The 21,689-nt window shown below is 43.7% G+C and overlaps 1 protein-coding gene across 1 annotated transcript in view; it reads left to right on the top strand.

The window, feature by feature from the left end:
- The window catches only part of CAMKK1 (calcium/calmodulin dependent protein kinase kinase 1), a 112,505-nt gene that overhangs the window by 40,246 nt on the left and 50,570 nt on the right, over positions 1-21,689 (top strand). The window contains exons 4-8 of the mRNA XM_026656588.1: positions 7,123-7,174; positions 9,506-9,639; positions 11,441-11,477; positions 15,760-15,781; positions 19,813-19,901. Of these exons, the coding sequence (XP_026512373.1) occupies positions 7,123-7,174; positions 9,506-9,639; positions 11,441-11,477; positions 15,760-15,781; positions 19,813-19,901 (334 nt within the window). The remainder of the gene's footprint in view (positions 1-7,122; positions 7,175-9,505; positions 9,640-11,440; positions 11,478-15,759; positions 15,782-19,812; positions 19,902-21,689) is intronic.

Below are 21,689 nucleotides of genomic sequence, written 5' to 3'. Positions count from 1 at the left end.
TCCACCATTTACACTAATTTAAACCTACAAATGACCCATGCTGGGGAGCAAGGCAAAAAACCTAACCAACTCAGGGTCTCTGCCAATCTGACCAGGGGGGAATGGCAATTAGTTAGACCCTGAGCATTTGGGCAAGACCCAACAGCCAGAAACCAGAAAAGAATTCTCTGTAGTAATTCAGAGCCCTCCCCATCTAATGTCCTATCACAGGGCATATTTGCTACTTGCAGTCTCACAACGGCGATCTACCATTGTAGGCAGTCTCATCATACTATCCCTTCCAAAAACTTACCAAGCTCAGCCTTGAAGCCAGTTAGGTTTTTACATAAGAACAGCCATACTGGGTCAGACCGAAGATCCATCTAGCCCAGTATCTTGTCTTCCTACAGTGGCCAATGCCAGGTGCCCCAGAGGGAATGAACAGAACAGGTAATCACCAAGTGATCCATCCCCTGTCGCCCATTCCCAGCTTCTGGCAAACAGAAGCTAGGGACACCATACCTGTCCACCCTGGCTAATAGCCATCGATGGACCTATCTCCATGAACTATTTTTCCCCCCACTGTTCCTCTTGAAAGGCTGTTCCAGAACTGCACTCCTCTGATAGTTAGAAACCTTCATCTGATTTCAAGACTAAACTTGTTGATGGCCAGTTTATATCTATTTGTTCTTGTATCAACATTGGCACTTAACTTAAATAACTCCTCTCATTCCCTGGTATTTATCCCTCCATTGTATTTATAGAGAGCGATCAGATCTCCCCTCAGCCTTCTTTTGGTTGGGCTAAACAAGCCAAGCTCTTTGAGTCTCCTCTGATAAGGTAGGTTTTCCATTCCTCTGATCATGCTAGTAGCCCTTCTCTGCACCTGTTCCAAGTTGAATTCATCTTTCTTAAAGATGGGAGACCAGAACTGCACACAGGGTTCCAGATGAGGTCTCACCAGTGTCTTGTATAATGGTAATAACGCTTCCCTATCTCTACTGGAAATACCCCACCTGTTGCATCCTAGGACTGCCTTAGTCTTTTTCACGGCCGCATCACATTAACGGCTCATAGTCATCCTGTGATCCAACAGTACACCCAGGTGACGGTCTTTCTCCACTGTAGCTTCCAACTGATAAGTTTCCAGCTTATAGCAAAAATTCTTATTGTTAGTCTCTAACCTTACACTCTGCACTATTAAATTTCATCCCTGCGACAAAGTCTCAAAACAAAGGATGCACCAAAACAGTGGCAGGGAGGGAGGCCTGGGTTTTTCAACGCCTTGGGCAATAGCAAAAAGAAAAATATCTGACTGCATTGAATGTCTGCTATTTTACAACCCCTGGTGGAGGGGCCTGCTACACAATTGACCCAACATTTTCATATGACAAGGGCAGATTGCAGCAGCAGAAGAGTATTAATGCTAGATTTTTTACTCCGTTGCTTTCATTTGCTTACACACATCATTCTTTTTTCTGGTGCAGCCATACAGGGGGCATTCCCCTCACTCTCCCTATTGTGTAAAACTCTGGAATTTTGTTGGCTGCTCATCCTAGGGGCATCAGTGTCAGTTTTTTGCAGTGTTCTAGATTGTGATGGAGAGGCTTCCAGTATCCTGAGGCGTTGAAATACCCTGGAATTTGACAGATTTTTTTAAAAGCTTAAGAGAAATGATAGAGAATTGTGTAATTAGCTAATGGTTGCATTGCTCCTCACATTTCCCTGTGTGTTTGACTGACATGCAGCTTTTAATACCGAGATAAATTGCATGTTGTTCCACTTATCGCTGCTGTCTAAAACCATGTTACAACAATACACTTTGACAAGAGTTGTCAGGCAGCTGAAGGGGAGATCTAATGCAAATATGTAGCACCAGCAATTACCAGGAGCAATTCTGATCATGGCAATTGGGAGAGGGGGCTTTTTTATTCTTTTTTTTTTTCCAAAACCAACATTGCCAATTTCTCTTTTTGTCTTCATGTTGAAAAGTGACAACAAATAATTGGAGAAAATTAGCATTTAAGTGGCCTGGAATTGTATATGGTATGTAGCCGAACCTCACACATTCTATTTCAGTACAAGGAAGTGTTACCACCTAGCTTAAAGGAAACAGAGAATGATTGTGCAAAAAAAAAGTATATACCTATAAACAAGACAAAACTTATTTTTAAGATGCAGTATTTTATTCATGTTACAAAATCCTGCACAGTGCAAAATCGCAGTGTATGATCCTTTTCATGATTGTTGCTGAAGTATGGGACAGTGTGCATTCTGTGTTGATTACTGCAGAACTTTTAAGCACCAATAGCCTGACTCAATTCTTGTGGAAGTCAGTTGAAAGACTCATTATGTTAATGGATTTTGGATCAGGCCTCAAATTAGGCATATCCCTTTTAATAAGAAATCCGTGGTCATCCCATGTGCAAGCAGGACTTTATTTTTTTCTGATTTTGACCTTCTATTAAAAGAAAAGTAGAAAAATGAAAAGAATCCCATTGACTTTGTTGGGCGTAGCCTGCTAAAGCACAGGCCTCTACCATATGAGTTCAGTCCCTGCTGATAACCTGCCATTACACCAGAGTTTGCAAAACTATGCCTAGGAACCCTTACAGCTGTAAATATTTCAGTGTTACAGTTTGCAGTAGATGCGTTAACAGTGATTAGAAAAAAAGGCCAAGCACCTTAAAAGGCAAAAAATACAAAGCAGAAACAATATATGTCCCTCTGGAAGTCTAGTTTGGAGTAATTTTGCTGATGAAATTTGAGTCTGAGAAGCCTCAGGCCATGTATTTTTCCTGTTCTCAATCTCTAAACCAGCTTGTAGCGCAAAGTGATTGAGAAGGACAATTGCTGTTCCAATTCTGGACAAAAATGATCCCATTCCATTTTTTTCCCTGCAGCTTCTTGATGGAGATGATAATGATTGAGTTTCTTCATGAAAGCTTTCCAGATGCAGCCATAAATCCTCCATTAAAAATCACACCAAAAAATAGGGAGGGATGGGTAGCAATCCAGGTTCCTCAGACACAGGTGCCATCACTCAGTCACACGTTAGGCATGCAACTCGTTCAGTGACCAAGATGGATGGAGTGATCGGATGTAAACTGTTTAGATGATGATATGATAAACAGTGCTTGGGATTAGTGATGACAAATTTATGGTCAGCATCTGAATAGCATGATATGCAGGACTAATGGCTTTCCCTTATTCAGCAAAAGAGGGTTTGTAATCCCTTTTCATGGGGATGTCAGTCTGAAACATGGCAGATAAGGGTAAAGAATAGATGGGAGGGCTTATTGGAAATAAACAGTGATACTTTTCCGCATTCCCAATGGGACATTTAATCCAACAATGGTATAAGATTATTGATAATAATGCTTTGAATGTATATCACTTTCCATATCCAAAGTGCTGGACAAACATCAATCCAATGTAGCTTCTATACAGCTGAACCTCCATAGAGTGAGCTTGGGTATACAGTAATTGAAGTCCTCAGCTGTCTCAATGCATTGCAATGTGCAGATGGCAAGTCCACTTACAAGGCGCAACACTGCTTATTGCCCCTGTGTGAAATAATGGAAATTTTGTTACTGACTTTACTGAAAGCAGGATCTGAGCTATAGAGTCGGCATCAGATCATCAGAACTTCTGAGTTACAGAACTCCTCCTGATCTTTAACCTTTCATCTCAAAGATACCAAGATCCTCTTTGGTTGGGTTATTCCCCTAAAGTAGTTTAGCCATTTTGATTATGCTCCTCAATACACTCAGACTGCAGTAATGCTATGAAGAAAATAGTAGGCTTAAATATTGTACAGAGGTTTCCATTAATCAGAGAAATTGTAACATGATCCCCATGCTGCCTCCCAAGAACACTCGCCACGAACCACGTTTTCATGAAATCAGAAAAGGGCAGGAATTGGGCACAGGGGCATAGATAGAGAAAACTACTGGCACCATTTGTTTCGGAAGAAGCTATTGAGGCACTCGTCAGTACTAAGGGAAAATCCACCAACCAGGTTCTGAGAGAATTCTGTGTCTGAAAGGCTCTGTTTGGATAATTAGCTTTGCTTAAGAGCGGAAATGGGTTGGTTCTTTCACAAATGCATTGCCTTGGTGACAGCTCTGCTTGAGCCTGGAAGGAAGAGAGACTTGCTAAATCCCCATTGTATCTCTGCGGTTATGCACAGCTAGGATGCAATGTGGTGATTTGCCTCTCCAACTTTCACTGTAGTGAAAACTTGACTTTAATACTGTTTATTCATGCCTCTATTCTTTGTGGTAATTAAATGACTCCTGCTTGTTCCGCAAGAAACTTTGCTGTTCATCCCACATATGGATTTAGAAAACAATGGGATGTATTATGATCCAACCTCTTTGCACTGCTCTGATGGCACAAAGGGGCTAGAAAACTACCAGAGTTCTGCAGATGGGGAGTTCCCAAGAGTTGGGGAGTCACCAGTAGACACAGAGCTGGTGTAGCTGCAGCTGCAATATAGGAAGCAAGTCCGAATGCTGTCATAGGCGTCACACAACCTTAACTACGTTACAATATCCATACAGTTGCCATGTAGTTCCTTTCAGGTGAGTTATGAACAGTTGAGATGACTGGGTTACTACTACTTGCTTCCCTCATTGAATGTGAGAGCACTGCTTTACTAGCATCCTTCCTCCCTTAATCCTATGACAGGGAGGAAGGATGGTAGAGTGATTAGGACACTACCCTAGGACTTGGAAAATCCAGGTTCAGTTCCTTGCTCTCCACAGACTTTGTGTGCTCATGGGCAAGTCACTTAGGGCTGGATTTTTAAAGGTATTTAGGTGCCCAATGGAATCTTCAAAAGCATCTAGGCACCTAAAACTCATTGATTTCAATAGATACTTTTGAGAATCCCAAGAGGTGCCTAAATATATTTAAAAATGTGTCCCTTAGCCTCTCTGTGCCTCAGTTTCCCAACAGTAAAATACGGATAATAGCATTTCCCTGCCTCACAGGTGTGAGGGTTGTGAGGTGCTCAGATATTATGGTACTGGGGCCATATAGATACTTAAGCTAGATAGGACAGTGCTGAAAACAGGCATTCCCTCTATGCCATTCCATTCCCTGCAAGTTCTAGACCCAGTAGGGTAGGGATCATGATTCTTATAAATTATTTGTATCATGGCAGTGCCTAGTGGCATCAACTGAAAGCAAGGCCCCATTAGTTTAGTAATGTTGATGCTTACCAGTTTTTGCCAATGAACTAGCAAAACTTGGTGAATTTTTATTTTAAAGTTCATTTCCACTCATCAAATGGGAAAAAGACTCCAATTTTAGGGATGGGATCAGGACAATGTAACGGTCTCTTTACTGGCTGAATCTGAGTGAAAGAGTAACCCTGTATTTGAATTTCTTTGGTGGGTAGAAATTAATATTTTCTGAAGTTCGCTTGTCACTGTAATTTGGGTGCAGGGGGAGAAATAAAAGTGGAGTGTGTTTATAGTACACTGAGAACCCTCCTGTCCTGGGCCTTCTTTCAAGGTGCTGATTGTGGAGGTGGTTTTTGGGTTGTGGACATCACAAACTCATTTCACACAGGCTACACAATAATTCAGCCAACCAGTTGGAACTAACCTTAGACATGGCAATGTGTAGGTGAAGGACTAGAACTGTCGAGTCTCCATCTCCTGATACTACTATTTTCAATGTGTGCCTCTGTAGTTATAAAATGGGATTGAGTGCCAGAGTCTCTGCTCAGTTACACCAGCATAAATTTAGATTTCATTGGAGTTAGTCCAGCTATCCACTGATATAACTGAGATTTTAATCTGGCCCTTAAACTATGTAAGAGACACTGAAAGGATGGATGGGGTTTCTGGTTGGTAGCTGTATCCTCACCAGCAGAGATAACTAGCATCAGGTAACGTGTAATAAAGTCTCCTTCCATTGAGCTCCATTTCACTGAGGTCACTCCACTGTGGATTACAGATATGGAAGTTTGATTAATAGAAGTAAACTACTCATTCTGAAAAAGCCTCACTAGAGCAGAATATTTCCCTGAGCAAATTGTCATATGAGCTGGTTTCTCATGAAATAGTTATCTGTGAAGTCTTCAGGGATCATTGGGAGTGGCTGCTAGAAGGTTATTTAACACAGTAGTATTTATGGAGTCTCAGAGATTTGATTTATTACATTCAAGTTGTCTTTTGCCATCACGCCTAATGCCATTTGGACGGCAGAAAAATTACTTTGATGTCCACCATCTCACATCAACTACATATTGGTTCCAAACAACTGTATGATACTGGAATATGAGAATGTAGAGGGATGGAAGAGTGTCATCAAGTGGCCAGCTTATTTAAAAGTATGCTTCCTTTTGTGTTCTCTTATCCATTGTACCCTGCAATTCCTATGCTACCCCACAGATCACTGTGCCCCTCAATCTGTGATACCACAGTGACAGGCATCCTGGAAATATCTAACCTAGAGCTCTTGGGCCTGGTTCTCAGTTACAGCAAGATCCCTTTATGCAACTCTGGTAGCGTAAAGGGGGCAGAAATGGCCTTGTGAGAATACTGCCTGTGCTACTCCCAATCCATAAAGCGAACTTTCAATATAAATACATTATTCTGTAAATATCATCTGTACATATGTCTCTCCGTGATTATGAATTGTGACAAGTTACGAGCTTTCTGTAGTTACCTTACATGTTACTTTTTAGGGATGGCTATCCTACATGGCATGTGTGTTGTAGTGAGTTTCTCGGGTGTGAGATGAGAGATGTTTGCAAAGAGCAGGGCACTGTTTACAAAGGGGTCTCTGTGTCACACAGAGTAACTGAGAATCAGGCCCCCTTTTTACTTATCTGATTAAAATAAATGAATCAGATTTATTTTTGCTTTGTAAAAAGATGGGTAAAATTGGCCTTTTTATATACCTAAAGGAAAATAACTCATTCTTTCTTAGATCTTAAGTATTTTGAAGGTGTCTGTCACTAATTAAGCTCTCTCTCCCTTGGATAAAGATCTGAAAACTGGAGTCCCAGACCAGTAGCTGAACTGAATTGCAAAGATATAGCAAACACTGCAAGGACTGAGCAGTGAGTATAACTCCCAGTATCATGGCTTTGCTCTGTTTTAACACTTTTTTTTCTTCCCTCAGGCTATGAAAGTCCTCTCCAAAAAGAAGCTACTGAAACAGTATGGATTTCCACGTAGGTATCATGCTTTTAAAGGTTACAGACAAGCCCTGCAGGCCTTACCTGCTATCCACTGGAAATTTTGCCGGAGTAAGGCATACAGAACCTGGCCTCCTTTCAAAGCTGCTTGGGTGGTTTGTGAGGATAGACATACTGGATCATCTATAATAAGGATTAAGGACAGGCACGAGCTATCATCCAAAACACAATTTCCCACCTCACTGCTCCTTGGTGCCCTCTGTCCCCAGACAGTCTTGCTCCCTGATGGTAAAACACTGACCTCTGTACTTGTGTAGCATATAGAAGCCCTTTTTCTTGTTGTGCCTCTACAGTATCTTTCAGCAAATTATCTGAATAAACTTTCAGGCACACTCTTTTGCGTGCACAAAAACAAGATACTATACTCAAAACACAAAACACTCTACTCTTCCTACTGTATTTTCCACTGCATGCATTCGATGAAGTGGGTTTTAGCCCACGAAAGCTTATGCCCAAATAAATTTGTTAGTCTCTAAGGTGCCACAAGTACTCCTCGTTCTTTATACTCAACCTGTAAGGAGAAGCCATTTTGAATTTGTGATGTGATCCAAAGCCACCGCTGCTTGTTTCCCAGCCATCAGGAAGTTAACTCTCCTTCTTGGGTGTCCCACAGTGGTCTAGCACAGAACGTGGAGGTGGCGTCTAAAGGCTCAGACAGGCTCTCAAAGAGTGTGCAAGACACTTAGGGCCAGATTTTCAAAAGCACGTGGCACCCAACACGCTGAGTGTTTTTGAAAACCTGGCCCTGACTGTGGATCCTGAGCCCTTCTGAAAATTCTAGCCTTGGGGCCAGATTGACAAGAACTCAGTATCCACAGTTGGAGCCAGATTTTCACTAGATCTCAGCACCCGGCAGCTCCGATTGCGACACCGATGGCCAGATTTTCACACGGTGTGCTGAGCACTTTTGAAACTCTGGCCTTGTCGATGGAAAAGGATTCTGCACACTGACCTGGGTTGTAACGCAGGTTGGGTTTATCTGTTTTTCTAGTTTTTCTCTTGTGGTAATTCAGGCACCCTAAAACCTAAGAATCAAACCTTGAGGAGGAAAACTTGCTGGCTAACGGCTTGTCCTTTCCCCGCTGGTTCATTCCACTAGCTCAAGTAGTTTCTTATAGTGAGGCCTTTTGCCTAACACAACAATACAAGCAATATCCTACCTGGCTCGTCTTCTCGTTCTGGAAACTAAGCTTTTATTCATTCCTTCATGTGAAATGACGTGTTTTAAATTTAATCTTTTGAAAACATTGGGCTTGATCCTACTATCTGCTAAGCACTCTCAACTCCCATTGAAGATAGTTGGAGTTGTGGGCACTCAGCTCCTTCTAAGATCAGGCTCATTGTGTGCATAAGGCTAATGCAAAGCACCACGTACCCTTGTGAAATTTTGTCATCAAGAACCAAATTTTCCTTTTGAGTAATTTGGCAATTACTCGTGGAATAATTCAATCAAGCTAGTGAGAGGCCTCATGATTGGGTATTAAATCTATTTATTGGGGGATCGCTTCACTTGCCAGGTCTTTGTAATTGTTTTGGAAATAGAACAAGACATGGAAATTGGAGCTTTTTGTAACAATAGAAAAACCAGAATGTGCATTGCCTTCTGCCTAACTACCTATCTGCATCATAGCTTGTGGTATGATTTTTTTCAATGGGATCATGATTATAATAGAATAGTGCATTTAACATGAACAATCCTAAACCTGTTTACAAATGAGAGACAGTGCAGCCATCTCTGGGGTGGAAGGCATCAACTAGATGTATCAGAGTAGTTGGGGGCAGATAAATTGTGGCTAGTAACACAGGGTAAACCATTCTATGAAAACATCCCCTGGTCTCCTTAATGTTCATACAGAATTTTAGTTTTAAGGCTTCACCTGAAAGGTCCAAACACACTGAAGCACACAAAGCTCAATTCATCGGCCTTAGAAAGATAATGGGATGAGTTGATCCAGCGGAGCTTGGGACCTGTTGGATGTCCTTCCAGGGCAGACTGTAGGAATGTTGATGGGGCAGTGCTGGTGCCCATGTTGTACTTGTTCTGCAGCTGGCTGATTTCCAATCCCCAGAGCAGTCAATCTTACTCTTTTCACTGGCACTAAATTTCAAGTTGACTTTATACGAGAAAATAAAAGTTGGGCATTGAATCGTGTGGAGAACGTTCAGTAGGTCAGTGTGTCATCTCTTAGTCGTATGTTTTTAGGTCCTGCACCCATTCAAAGCCCCATGCGCTACAGCCATTCACTGTGTTGTATCGTGTGCTGCCAAGCAGGGGTAAAGCACAACTTTTTGTTGCTGCTGTTGCAGGTCGACCTCCCCCTAGAGGATCCAAAGCAACTTCTGGTGGGCAGCCGAAACCAATGGCACCACTGGATAGAGTTTATCAAGAAATAGCCATCTTAAAGAAACTGGACCATATCAACATTGTGAAGCTGATTGAGGTGTGTATGCCAAAGCGGGTTGGGAGGGAAGGGGCGCTGTTGTTCAGGTCAGACTGTGCGGATGGTTACATTCAAGTTTGGTTTTTTTAAGTTAATGGGGATCAGGAAGTAAAATCCCCTAGATGGCTTTGAAAATCACAGCCTATCTTTACGAATTAAGGACCCGATTCTGCCCACACTCCGCACAGTGGGGCTGTGTATGTGGAGGGCTTGCTTGATCAAGGTCAAAGTTTATAAATAGCAGATCCTTAAGCAACTGTGTGTTTTAGAGAGAGAGAAAGAAAAGTTAAGCCTTGCCTACACACAAACTTGCACTGGTTTAATTAAACTAGTGTAGGCTCCTGTGTGGTTATTCTTTTATTCAGTCTAAGACCAGCTTACTTTGGTTAAGCTTAAACCTGTGCCTAATCAACATAAGCTATCCAAAATAAGCCAAGTTTAAACCAAAATTAGTGTCATTTCAGCCTTTTGCTCCAGTTTAACTAAATCAGTTTATGATCATTCTTTAAGTTAACCTGTGGAATGCTGTATGTAGAAAAGCCCTACGCGTCTGTGTGGCCGGGAATGGGGGCGGGGCGGGGAGAGAGAAAGAGAGAGAGAGTGCTTGTGTGGTGATGGACCTTAGTGCCCTGTTAATCAATATTTGTCTGACATGGGCAAATAGCATCTTAATTTGCATGCACTGTCTCTAGTAGGCAGAGGAGTGCATGGAATTTGTTTTCTTTAATTCCCCAGATCTTCCCAGGGTAAACTAAAGAAAATTTCTCTCTATCCTTCAAAAACCTCCTCAGTGCAGTGAGTTTCTAACTGCTAGCAGTTGCTCTGTAGCACTGGAGTCTTTGAATAGGATCTCTGATCCCATAACAACTCCTGTAAGCCCATTCTGATCCTGGCAATGTGGTAAGAAGGGAAATATACCAGTGAATAGCAGTGCTTACTCAGTGTAAAAGATGAGCATCCACAGAGATACTTGGGTTCAAGTCAAGTTTTAGCTGCAAAGTTTGGTGAACCCTGAATCCAGTGTGATGACAATTATGCAGGGCCACAGCTTAGCTCTGTTGGTGTCATGACATTGCAGCACATGCCCAGTGAGACCTATGCTTGCCCCTCCAGTGGCCCCACACTGCAGAGGTCTGGATGCAACTCCTTTCTGAGCTAGTAAACAATGTGCGCAGGTGGACAGAGGAGATTGCGACAGGGTGATATTCCCAGCTGCTGACAGTCCAGGAGTTCAGGACCCAAACTGAGAAACTTCCTGGCATACTAGTGTGATATCCTTTCCTTAGATTGTAAGGCCAGCCAGATTTTTGCATGTAGGTTACATGGAGATAGATGCATAGCAGCCTTTCTTGCATATACTTTGTCTGAAAATCAAGCTTATGTGACTGTATGCCATGCATGAGCAGGGCCCTTGGTGTGTACAGTGGTTGTGCTTAACATGGTTCAAGGGTGCAAGTCTTGTTATTTTAAGTCTAGTCTGCAGAGCATCAGAGAAGGGTCAGATTGCAATGTGTAGATCTATAGCTAAATTTCCCAGGTTTAGGGATGCTTGAGTCTATCCCTACTAAAAACTGGTAAGAAGTGTGTGCACACACGCACATGCGAGATAAAGGCAGGGGAGATAGATGTATATTTAAAGTCACAAATCGCATATTACTCCATTAAACTTCAATTCCAGGTGCTCTGTGAGTTTAACACCCTCCAGGCACAACATGAAATATGGGTAATTATAGAGTATTATTGGATTAAAGATGTCTCCCTGTCTGTTTCCCTTCCCTTGCTTCTGTGATATCCATTTTAGGTACTGGATGATTCTGCAGAGGACAATCTGTACATGGGTATGTATCTCCCTGTATGTTAATAGAGCCATACTTGCTTATTCTCACTGAGGTGTTTAATGTACATATCCAGGAGACTTACACAGACCACAACAGAGATAGAGTTGGTACCTATGAAACGTTAAAAGTCTCCTAAGGGGTGGGAGAATGCAGAAAGGCATTGCACCAGTGTCATAGAATCATAGAATATCAGGGTTGGAAGGGACCTCAGGAGGTCATCTAGTCCAACCCCCTGCTCAAGCAGGACCAATCCCCAGACAGATTTTTGCCCCAGATCCCTAAGTGGCCCCCTCAAAGATTGAGCTCTCAACCCTGGGTTTAGCAGGCCAATGCTCAAACCACTGAGCTATCCCTCCCCCAGGTTCAGGAGGCCTTGCACTTTAGGAGAGCTGCACAGAGCAAGAGCTGCTGCATCCACTGACACTGAACAGGTATAGTTTGTGCTTCCCGCACACACTCAGCCTGGCTCTAATTCATCCAGCCAGAGTAAAAGGGTGGGAGCAGTGGATGGCTCCTCTTCTCTCTGGGGAATCTAGTGTGATATGCAAAGACTGAGATCATGTCTGCCTCATGCATGCCCACAAGGAGTGGAGGGAATTTCCTTCTGTCCTGTCTCCCCAACACCCCTGTGAAGAGTCAGCCACCGTATCTACAAGGATACGCCTCATAGTATAGTAAATAAAGAAATAGTAAAGGAGGCTTTTGAAGCTGCCTGGAAAGAGGGATCTGCCTAGCAAATGAAGCTGCTTTCCTTTGAAAGGCCAGTTTCCCTTTCAAGAGCAGATTCAGCCGAAGCCCACATTGTTTTTCGAGAGACATCAAAGATGTGGCAGTTGAGGTGGAAACACAAGTATAGTAGGGAGCCCAGCTTGTGTGGCTTTTTGGAGGCCCGGTCTCCTGGAGGGGCGTGTGTGTTAGATTCCTTTTGGTTGAATGAAAGTCAGTGCAAAGTGCAATTCAAAAAGCAGAAGAGGAAAAAAGTTGTGCTGCTGGGTTACAGTAATGGTGATAGCAGTAATAATAGTGGGGCCGCTTGTCAACCCCTTACTCATACTGGAGAGCAGTTACTCACATGAGTAGACCCACTGGAGTCTGAGCACAGAATGGGTGAGCAAACTAGGGGCATAACCACCTGCATAACTATCTCCAGTGTCACCCTCTCTTTAATCCCTGGAATAGTTTATGTGAGCAATAGCTCAGCAGTGTGATGAAAGGGTTCATAGACTGGGCCAGGAGTACTGCAGTGGGACAGTAAGGGCCGCTTCATTGGTACTAGTAGGTACATTTGAGAACATTGTAAAAAGCAATTCTTTCATGTGCAGTTAAAACCAAGCCAAGGCGTAGCAGCACTCTGCAGGGTGTGCAAGCCTTACTGTTCCGTCCGCATGTCTCAGGGCTAGTCTACACTTACCGGTTAGTTCGACGGCTGCGGATCGAAGTTCCGAGTTCGATTTATCACGTCTGTCTGGACGCGATAAATCGAACCAGGAAGTGATCCCCGTCGACTGCGGTACTCCAGCTCAGCGAGAGGAGTACCGCGAAGTCGACGGGGAGCCTGCCTGCCGCGTGTGGACCGTGTCTGAACCGCGGTAAGGTCGAAGTAAGGTATGTCGAATTCAGCTACGTTATTCAGGTAGCTGAATTTGCGTACCTTACTTCGATTTGGGGGGTAAGTGTAGACCAGCCCTTAGTGATGCTGTATGAAGATGTAGGTCTAATCCTGAGTGGGGCTGATTTTCATCCACACACTGCTTCCTTTGCAATGCTCAGGGAACACAGATCAGCTACTAGGCTGCTCTAACCTGGGACAAGGGCCTGCAGAGAATCAGGGAGCTGTAACCATCCCTCTCTGCTTTACAAAGAATGAGCTTGGCAAAGCCGAGAATCTGGCTGTGTATCTGTAATTCCCGCTAAAGTCAGAGGACGTGGTAAGTGCTCAACACGTCTCGAGCTCAGGCTGTCTGACATTAGGCATTCAGCTGAATGGTGTCACCATTGATAGCACTTCCCAGCAGGACGATCAGAAATACCAGGCAGGCTTTCCTTCTAAAATGTACTGTAGACAATCAAGTAGAATAGAAAACAAGAGAAGGTGCAGGACAGAGTGAGCTATTGAGACTTAAGCACATTGGCTTGTTTATTTCTTGCATCCATGTACACCATGCAGAGCTTGGTGCTAAGAAAACTGAGAAGCTGAGATAGAGGAAATGATAGAATTATTAAATGCTGCCAAAAGCAGCTTCTTCCTGAGCCTGCAAAGAAAGATTGCAGCATGTTATAGTTGCATCTTGATCTGTTTTAACATCACTGCTGTATGGTAGCAAATAGGTCTTTGCTGTAAATAGAGCGGTCTCACTTTACAGATGAGAGTTTGCATTGGGATTTTGCTAGTGTTGCAGTATCTTGTTTAACTACTTGTGAGGGAAAGGTCTCCTTGGTTTTGGCAGATCACCCCCTAACAGTATGGGACCCTACTGCCTAGCTGAGCCTACACATCAGACACAAAGGTGTCTAATGGTGGAATTGCATTGCTGGGAAACCCTATGCTATTATGGAACAGTGATAGCCACTTCGAACTTTAGGCTACAACCCAATTCCCAGCCTAAGCCCTGTTTTTGCTCAGCAGACCCCAGTGAGTTGGTGTTACACCTGTTTACACCTGCATAAATTGAGGCAGAGAGAGATTTAACTGATTGACCTAAGTTCGCAGAGTGAGGCAGTGGCAGAGCCATAGATAGAGCTCAGGAGTCCTGCTCTAATCACTATACAATTTAAAAAAAAAATTAAATAACTTTATCTAGTTTTACATTGACATCTTAATTTTCTGATCTGAGGTATTGGGTAATTGAGCTCTGTAGAGTGGCTAAGAAGGAATTAAGCTCATTAATTTAACTGGGGTTTGACAAACACTCTTATTTCAATCGCAGCACTGAATTGTTTTTGTTGTTCGTCGAGATGTGTTGCACAGATCCATTCCACCATCTGCCCTCATTCCCCTCTCTGTCGGAGCCTATCCAGTAAGAAGGAACTGAGAGGGGTCGGGGCAGATCTGCCCTCTTACAGCGGCATGCAGTGGCGCATGGTGCCAGACCGGAACCAGTGAGGGGAAAAAGTTCTCTGACCACTGTGCACAGGGCGCACACATACATATAGTGAAATGGACATGTGCAACACATCTTGAAGAACAGCAGTTACAGAAAGGTAGGTTAACCGTTTTTTTAATTATTACATAATTTTCTATTTGTATTTTATTAATTGAACCTCAAAAGGTTTGGTTTTATGAAAGAAAAACAAGTACCAGATGGTACCAGGCTGTGGCCCATCTATCCTTCCCCCACAGAAGTGTGAGGATTGCTTTACCCCTTCCTCCTGTGTGCCAGCTACCTACTTAACTGTGTGGTGGAGCAGCCTCTGCAGGGCTACTACTGTTCCTTTTTCTGCACAGGGGGACAGAGCCAAGGCCCCAGTGTGCCTTCCAGCAGAGGAAATAATCTGCACTAGGAATAGGGCTGAGATAGGTGACTGGGATGTGGACAGGTGGGATGGGGAGGGAGCAGACTTCTGGATCCAACGCCATACAGCATAAGTGCACCACTGTTCGTGGGGAGGGGGAAGTAATCTATAAGGCTGGTACAGGTTATTCCCTGTCTCTCCTGCTCACCCATAGCAGGGTGGGGAACTAGGATGCAGATTGGGACTCTGAGTCGCAGATTGGAACTCTGAGTCACAGGCTGGAGAAGTGCAACAATGCGCTGCTGCTTACTCAGCAAAGCCACGGTTTCACCCATAATAAAAATGAGAACACTCAGAGTTGTACAAACTAGAGCATGTTTCAAACTCATATAATTGCATCCATTTTATCTGTTGATAGTTACATAGCTATCCTGCCAATTTAATACATTACTAGTGAGGATACACATTCATACCGTATCATGTTTTGCTATTGATATTATTGCAGTGATACAAAAAACAATGCTGTTATGCAAGAAGGGAAAATCAAATCAAGAGGGTCTGGAAGCCAGGAGAATGGAAGTAGGGTTAGTAAATTGGCATCTGTTGTCTCCCAATTGGAGCTGGCCTGGGTAGTTATATTTGTCTCTGCTAAAGCAACAAGCTCTTTTAATTCTGCATCGCCTTGTAGCCTTGTTGGGTGGGATAAATTGATTACAATGGTTCTGGGACTGTGTTTATTTTATAGGCAAATATGCTAGAAATGTGTGTCTGCACTAAATTGGATTCCTTCTCTCTTACCCATGGTTGCTTTTTTTTCTCTTTCTTTCAGTGTTTGACCTTCTGCGCAAGGGGTAAGTAGCCCGCAGGGGACTTTGGGGAATAGAATGTTTAGGTGTTTGCAGTTCTCATCAGATGGAGAGCCAGCTTCTGAATGGAGGGGGACTCATTCACTAACTCCCTGGGTGAAATGCAGAGGCGATGTGTAAGATGGTGCCAGTTGTATGTCACTAAGTGGGTGTGAAGGAGACCGATTCCGATTGCAGTTACACCACTGTAAATCAGATACTCTCTAGATTTTGTAGTCACTGAGATTTACACTGGCATAACTGCTTTCAGAATCTGGTGAAGGGAGTCTGACTTGATTAACTTACATGTCAAGTGACCAGAAGAAGTTTTTAAATAATGTAAGTTAAAGTAACTTCCACCTTATACCCTCTTCTGTCATGTCTATGTATAGGGTATGTTTCCTTAGAGTTCCTTGCACTCGTTTACTCACCAGTGTCTAACCTTATGCCAATCACTATTGAATTCTCCCTCGCCCGAATTATTTGAGAGACCACATTTTGTAAATGCAGGAGCTTTTCCACCTCCACACATTACGTTATCCAGATCTTTGGGATAGATACAGTTTACAGCAGATCCTGAAGAGCTTACAATCTTAATACGCAAGACAGGTCCAGGAAGGGAGAAGGGAAGTATTACTGACCACGTTTTTGAATGCCCCTGTGTCAGAGAGAGATGAAGCGGTCAAGGTCAGACAGAGAGCCTCTATCACAGTGAGCAATTGAACACAAATCTGTATCATAGTCTAGTGCCTTTGCCACAAGACCATCCTTCCTTACTTGCTGCTTTGCTTTTGTTTCTCTTGGGTCCTAACACTCACTTTCAGTTCTTTAGATTCTGATGTGGGCTCTGCTTTTCTTTTTGCTGGGTCCTCCAACATAAGAACGTCCATACTGGGTCAGACCAGTGGTCCATCTAGCCCAGTATCCTGTCTTCCGACAGTAGCCAATGCAAGTGAGAACCTCTGCATGCTGTAGCACAGATGCAGTCTGATGTGCATGTGATGCACAATTTTCAGTGTGACACGATAGTTGTTATTGCAGCAAACAATTGACGACCATCACAGAGTAAAATGAGATCATCATTAGAATTTTCTGCTCCAAATGAGTAGAGGTAATGGCTGAAAATGCTTTCCAGAGTACCACTGCCAGGTAGAAACACGGGCTGGAATCCTGGCTCAACTAAAAAAACCCAACAATACAGGGGCGCGATACAGTTTTAAAATGTCATAGCATATTCCTGTGTCACTGTGCCGTGTGGCAGCGTTGTTGCTATTAACGTCATTATAGTGGTGGGGTGATGGTTTTAGGCCTCATCTAGTAGAGGATGAAAAGCTTTTCACTGTCTAAGCCAATTGAAGGGTAGCCTTTTCCTGAACAGAGTCTATTGTGTTGTGTAGCATGTTGTGGTAGTTTAGAGCGTTTGGCACTGGCCTCACTCTACTCCGATTGAAGCCACTGTTAAAACTCCCACTGACTTCAGTGGCATGAGAGTTGAGACAGTGGTGAGCACTTTTGAAAATCCCACTCTTAGCAACCACTGAAGACAATAATAGTCTTTCCATTGGCTTCATTTGGCTTTGGATCAGGCCCTTAATTAGGGGTCAGTAGAAACACCCTCATTGATTTCAGTAGGCATCGGATTGGGTCCTAAGGGTGTAATATTACAAGATACTGAGCACCCTCAGTTACCATTTATTTCAAGGCAGAATTGAGCCCTAAGTCTCTCCAGAACCTGTTACTTCTGCTTTGGAGCTAAACAGAAGAAATGGTACAAGACATGAAAGGAAGGTTTAACCATTGAGGCTATGTGCACACGCTAAGTGAAGGTCTGATTGTAGCATAGGTAGGCATAGCCATGTTAGCTTTAATCTAGCTAGCACGGGTAACAGTAGTGGCAGCATGGGCCAGCAACCAGAGCATATACCCAGGATCCTTGAAGGGCTTGTACTCTGGTTGCTAGCCCGTGCCAGATTAATGCGAACGCAGATACGCTTAGCCATGCTACAATCAGACCTTCATTTTGCAGTGTAGACAAATCCAGAAGCTCCTCTTCCCAAACTCCACTCCCATACTTTATTTAGGGCCAGGTTCAACTCCCAAGGAAGTCACTGGGAGCCTTTCCATTGACTTTAATTGCACTTGGAATGGGCCTGTAATTCAGAAAAGAAGGAAGAGGGATTAGGAGAGCTAAGTCTGCAGGGAGATTCCATACATTTTATTTCCCTTTACCACTTTTTTCTGGGCTGCCATCTCTTGCAGGTTAATGGTGACAGGATGAGAGGCAAGGAAGGTCTTACTGGTGATCAGGACAACCGTTGTCCCTTTGGGGAAGGGAGAAAACTCTCTTTTGAGTCTCTGCACAGCTCAGAAAAAGCCATTGTAATCAGCTGCAGCCACGAAGGGGGGCTGTGCCACTCTTTTGGAGCAACCCTTCTACCTCTAGCAGATGGCAATTATACTTCATTAGCAGTCCTGTCGCTCCCATTGCTTCTCCCAGGATTCAGCGACATGAAAATGTTGCCATGTGATGGGGGAGGAAGCTGGAAATCGGTGACAAAAATGGAAACAGACCATTAAGCTCATCTAGTGAAAGAATGGGCGGGGGGGGGGGGGGCTAAAAAGCACAGAGAGTAGTTTTCTGACAAGAGAGATGCGGTGCTGCCAGCTTCCTTGAGCTCTATGGGCTGGGGGGCGGACAGGGTGGTTAAAAGAGAGGGTAGCTGCTGCTAAGTCGCTGGAGACCTCTTGTGCATTGATTCTCAACAAGGGCTCAATCCTGCAAGATACTGAGAGCTCTGGCTCGGATCCAGCACAGCATTTAAGCACACCCTTAAGTCAGTGGGAATACTCACATGCTTAAAGTTAAAGAGTGCTTTGCTGCATCAGTGCCAAATACATTGCAGAATCAGGCAGAATCCTGCAAGATGTTAAGCATCCACACCTCCCATTGTCATCATTGAGAGCTGAATGTGCTCATTACCTCTCAGAAAGTGCTAAGCAGCTTGTAGGGTCTTGGCCCTATATTGCCATTTACACTTGGCTTTCACCTGTGGGCAGGGGAGAGGAGGGTCACTTAAGAGATTCTGCACGTCCATTAACAATGAAGACATAAAGGGGGCCACCAGGGTGGGGAAAAGGAAGTTTTCAATCTGACTCCTGAGACTTTTTCGCAGCTGTACTGAACCTTGAACAGGAAAACAGGGTTTTAAGAGCTGCTAAAATGATAAATCAGAAATATTTTCATGTTAATGTCAAACCCTACAAGGGAATATTTAGCCCTTAGTCTGGTCTCATTGAAACCTGGACGACACTGGTTTTATTGCCCTTTTCTTCAGGAGCAAATCCTAACTAGCATAATGTCAAATCAGAATCAGGCCTTTGGAAGACTACTTTTGATATGCAAGTTATGTGCCAACTGTATGGTGCTTGTAAAGGCCATAAGGCAATATACCAACAGCAGTTTCTTTCCATGAGACTGATAGTAATGGCTGTGACGTGCTTCTTTAGTAAGTGATATAATAATAAATAATACAGTTTTGCACTTTTTATAACACTTTTCATCCATGGTTGTCAATGTTTCACATTGGGGTAGGTATTATCCTGATTTTACAGAAGGGGAAACAGACAATTAGGGCCTGATTTTTAGAAGTGCTGAGAGTCTGCCCAACTCCCATTGCCTTCAGCTGGAGTTATGGGTGCTCAGTCCTCTGAAATCAAGTCCTAGGGGTCAGATTTTCAAAAGAGCTCAGCTCCCATTTAGGCACCAAAGTAAATGGCCAGATTTTCTAATGAGCTCAGCATGCTGGGTCTTTTGAAAAATCTCTCTCTAAGTGTCCGAATGGGAGATGCCAGATGATGAGCACTTATGTAGGTCCCTGAATGGGAGCTGAGTTCTTCTGAAAATCTGGCCCCCATTGTGGTTGCTGAGCACTTTTGTAAATCTGGTCTGAAATGACTTGCCCAAGATCATGCAGAGTCACAGACCAAAATAGAACCCGAGAGCTCTGTTTACTAGCTGACTGCCTTTTTCCTTTCAGTCCTGTCATGGAGGTGCCAACTGACCAGCCATTCACTGAAGAGCAGGCTCGGCTCTACTTTAAGGACATTGTCTTGGGCATAGAGTACTGTGAGTACCAAGATCAGTTGCACCTTTACAAAGCATTGCCTTGACCTACATTCTTGTTTGAAGCCAATCTTTTAGTCACTGGTGAACTGTCGGAGTAAAAGGATACTCTCTAATCATACATGGAGGGATTTGAAAGATTGGCAATGACCCGTCTCAGCCTGATTTTGTATGGGCTGTATCACAGTTATTCACTGGCAGCCGTTCTTTAAAGTGGCACTATGAAAACGATTAGTAATTTTTTTTTTGTTAACTCTCTTGGATAGAAATTGTAGACTTTAATCCTTACAGCTGTGCCAAGCTTGGCTGAAGCCAGGAAACAGCATTTGCAAAGACACAGGCTAAGAAAGTCAATTAGCTTCAGTTGAAGTGAATTTGCGCTGCTTCCAGCTGAGTTGTGGGGGAAGAGCTTGCAGCTGGAGGGCATCTGTCCTTGTCTGCTCCCTTTGGAATGCATCTCAGTGACTCATCATTACTCAGGGCTGTGACATGGGGAGAACATGCCACCTCATCACCTGCCATCACAGCTGGTGGCTTGTGTATTTCACAGAATCCTCATTCAGTATTCAGCATCTATATATTTTTAATGGGCTATTGCACAATTTATTTTAATAAATCAAATATTGTGTTTCTCCCTCTAACCTGGCAGATGAGTTCCCAAGTATTTTGGGCCAGATTCTCATCTAAGATCCAGGCCTGAGCACTACAAAAGGGCCAGATTTTATCTTTAAATGGTCATCAGGGAATTTCCCTGGCATAAGGGAACTGGCATATCACTGCTGACATAAAGATAATGAAGACAGCCCCTGTGCCAGATGCCACACCCCGCGTGTAGGGAAATGTTGGGGGAGAAAGGGAGTGGTTGTGTGGTGGACCCTATGCTAGTGGGATAAGAGCAACCTTTGGGTATGTCTACACTTACCCGGTAGTTCAGCGGCGAGCGATCGAACTTCTGGGTTCAACTTATCGCATCTTGTCTGGACGTGATACGTCGAACCAGGAAGTGCTCGCCGTCGACTGCGGTACTCCAGCTAGATGAGAGGAGTACCGCGGAGTCGACGGGGGAGCCTGCCTGCCGCGTGTGGACCGAGGTAAGTTCGAACTAAGGTACTTCGAACTTCAGCTACGTTATTCACGTAGCTGAAGTTGCGTACCTTAGTTCGAATTAGGGGGTTAGTGTAGACCTGGCCTTAGACTGACTAGCTCTTACTGGGACCGATGCACACTGGCCCTCAGGAATCAGGATCAAAGATTCATTTATGGACTCCTTGATGTGCCTTCCTTTTCTGCACTGAGCAGAGATCTAGCATTCCAGAGCTCACTTGCTGTATCTAAGCTATCCGTTGGGTTTTTACACCACACTCATCACCATGGTATCTGAGTCTCTACTAGATGGTCCCCTTACTTCCTTGTGATCTGCAACCTGGAGTTCATTATCTAGGTGCAGGAGGAAATACCTTCCTTCCTTCCTGGCTGGGGTTCTCCATTTAAGGCTTCCCTTTCTTAGCATTGACAGAGCCAGACTTCCTAATATTATTTAAATATTGCTGAAGTTTGCTGTATCTGTGCTGTCACGGGGAATGGTGGCCCTTCAAAATAGGCCAGATTTACATCAGATAGGGACAGTTACATTGGTATCTTTCTATTCCCTTGTATTTCCCTATATTTACTAGAGGAATACCTGGAAACTGCAGATGCTGAGGTTACTGAGCTGCAGTTTAGTTTTCTTAAGGGCTAGGACTGTACATACAAATGGCTCTCTTAGATGTCCCTTTGCAGTATTTCATGGCT

Source organism: Terrapene carolina, unplaced genomic scaffold (genome assembly GCF_002925995.2).
Source record: "Terrapene carolina triunguis isolate 2854851 unplaced genomic scaffold, T_m_triunguis-2.0 Scaffold231, whole genome shotgun sequence".
In the NCBI taxonomy this organism is placed as follows: Eukaryota; Metazoa; Chordata; order Testudines; family Emydidae; genus Terrapene; species Terrapene triunguis.
The sequence above is the reverse complement of the archived record's forward strand: the minus strand, read 5'-3'. Positions and strand labels throughout refer to the sequence as shown.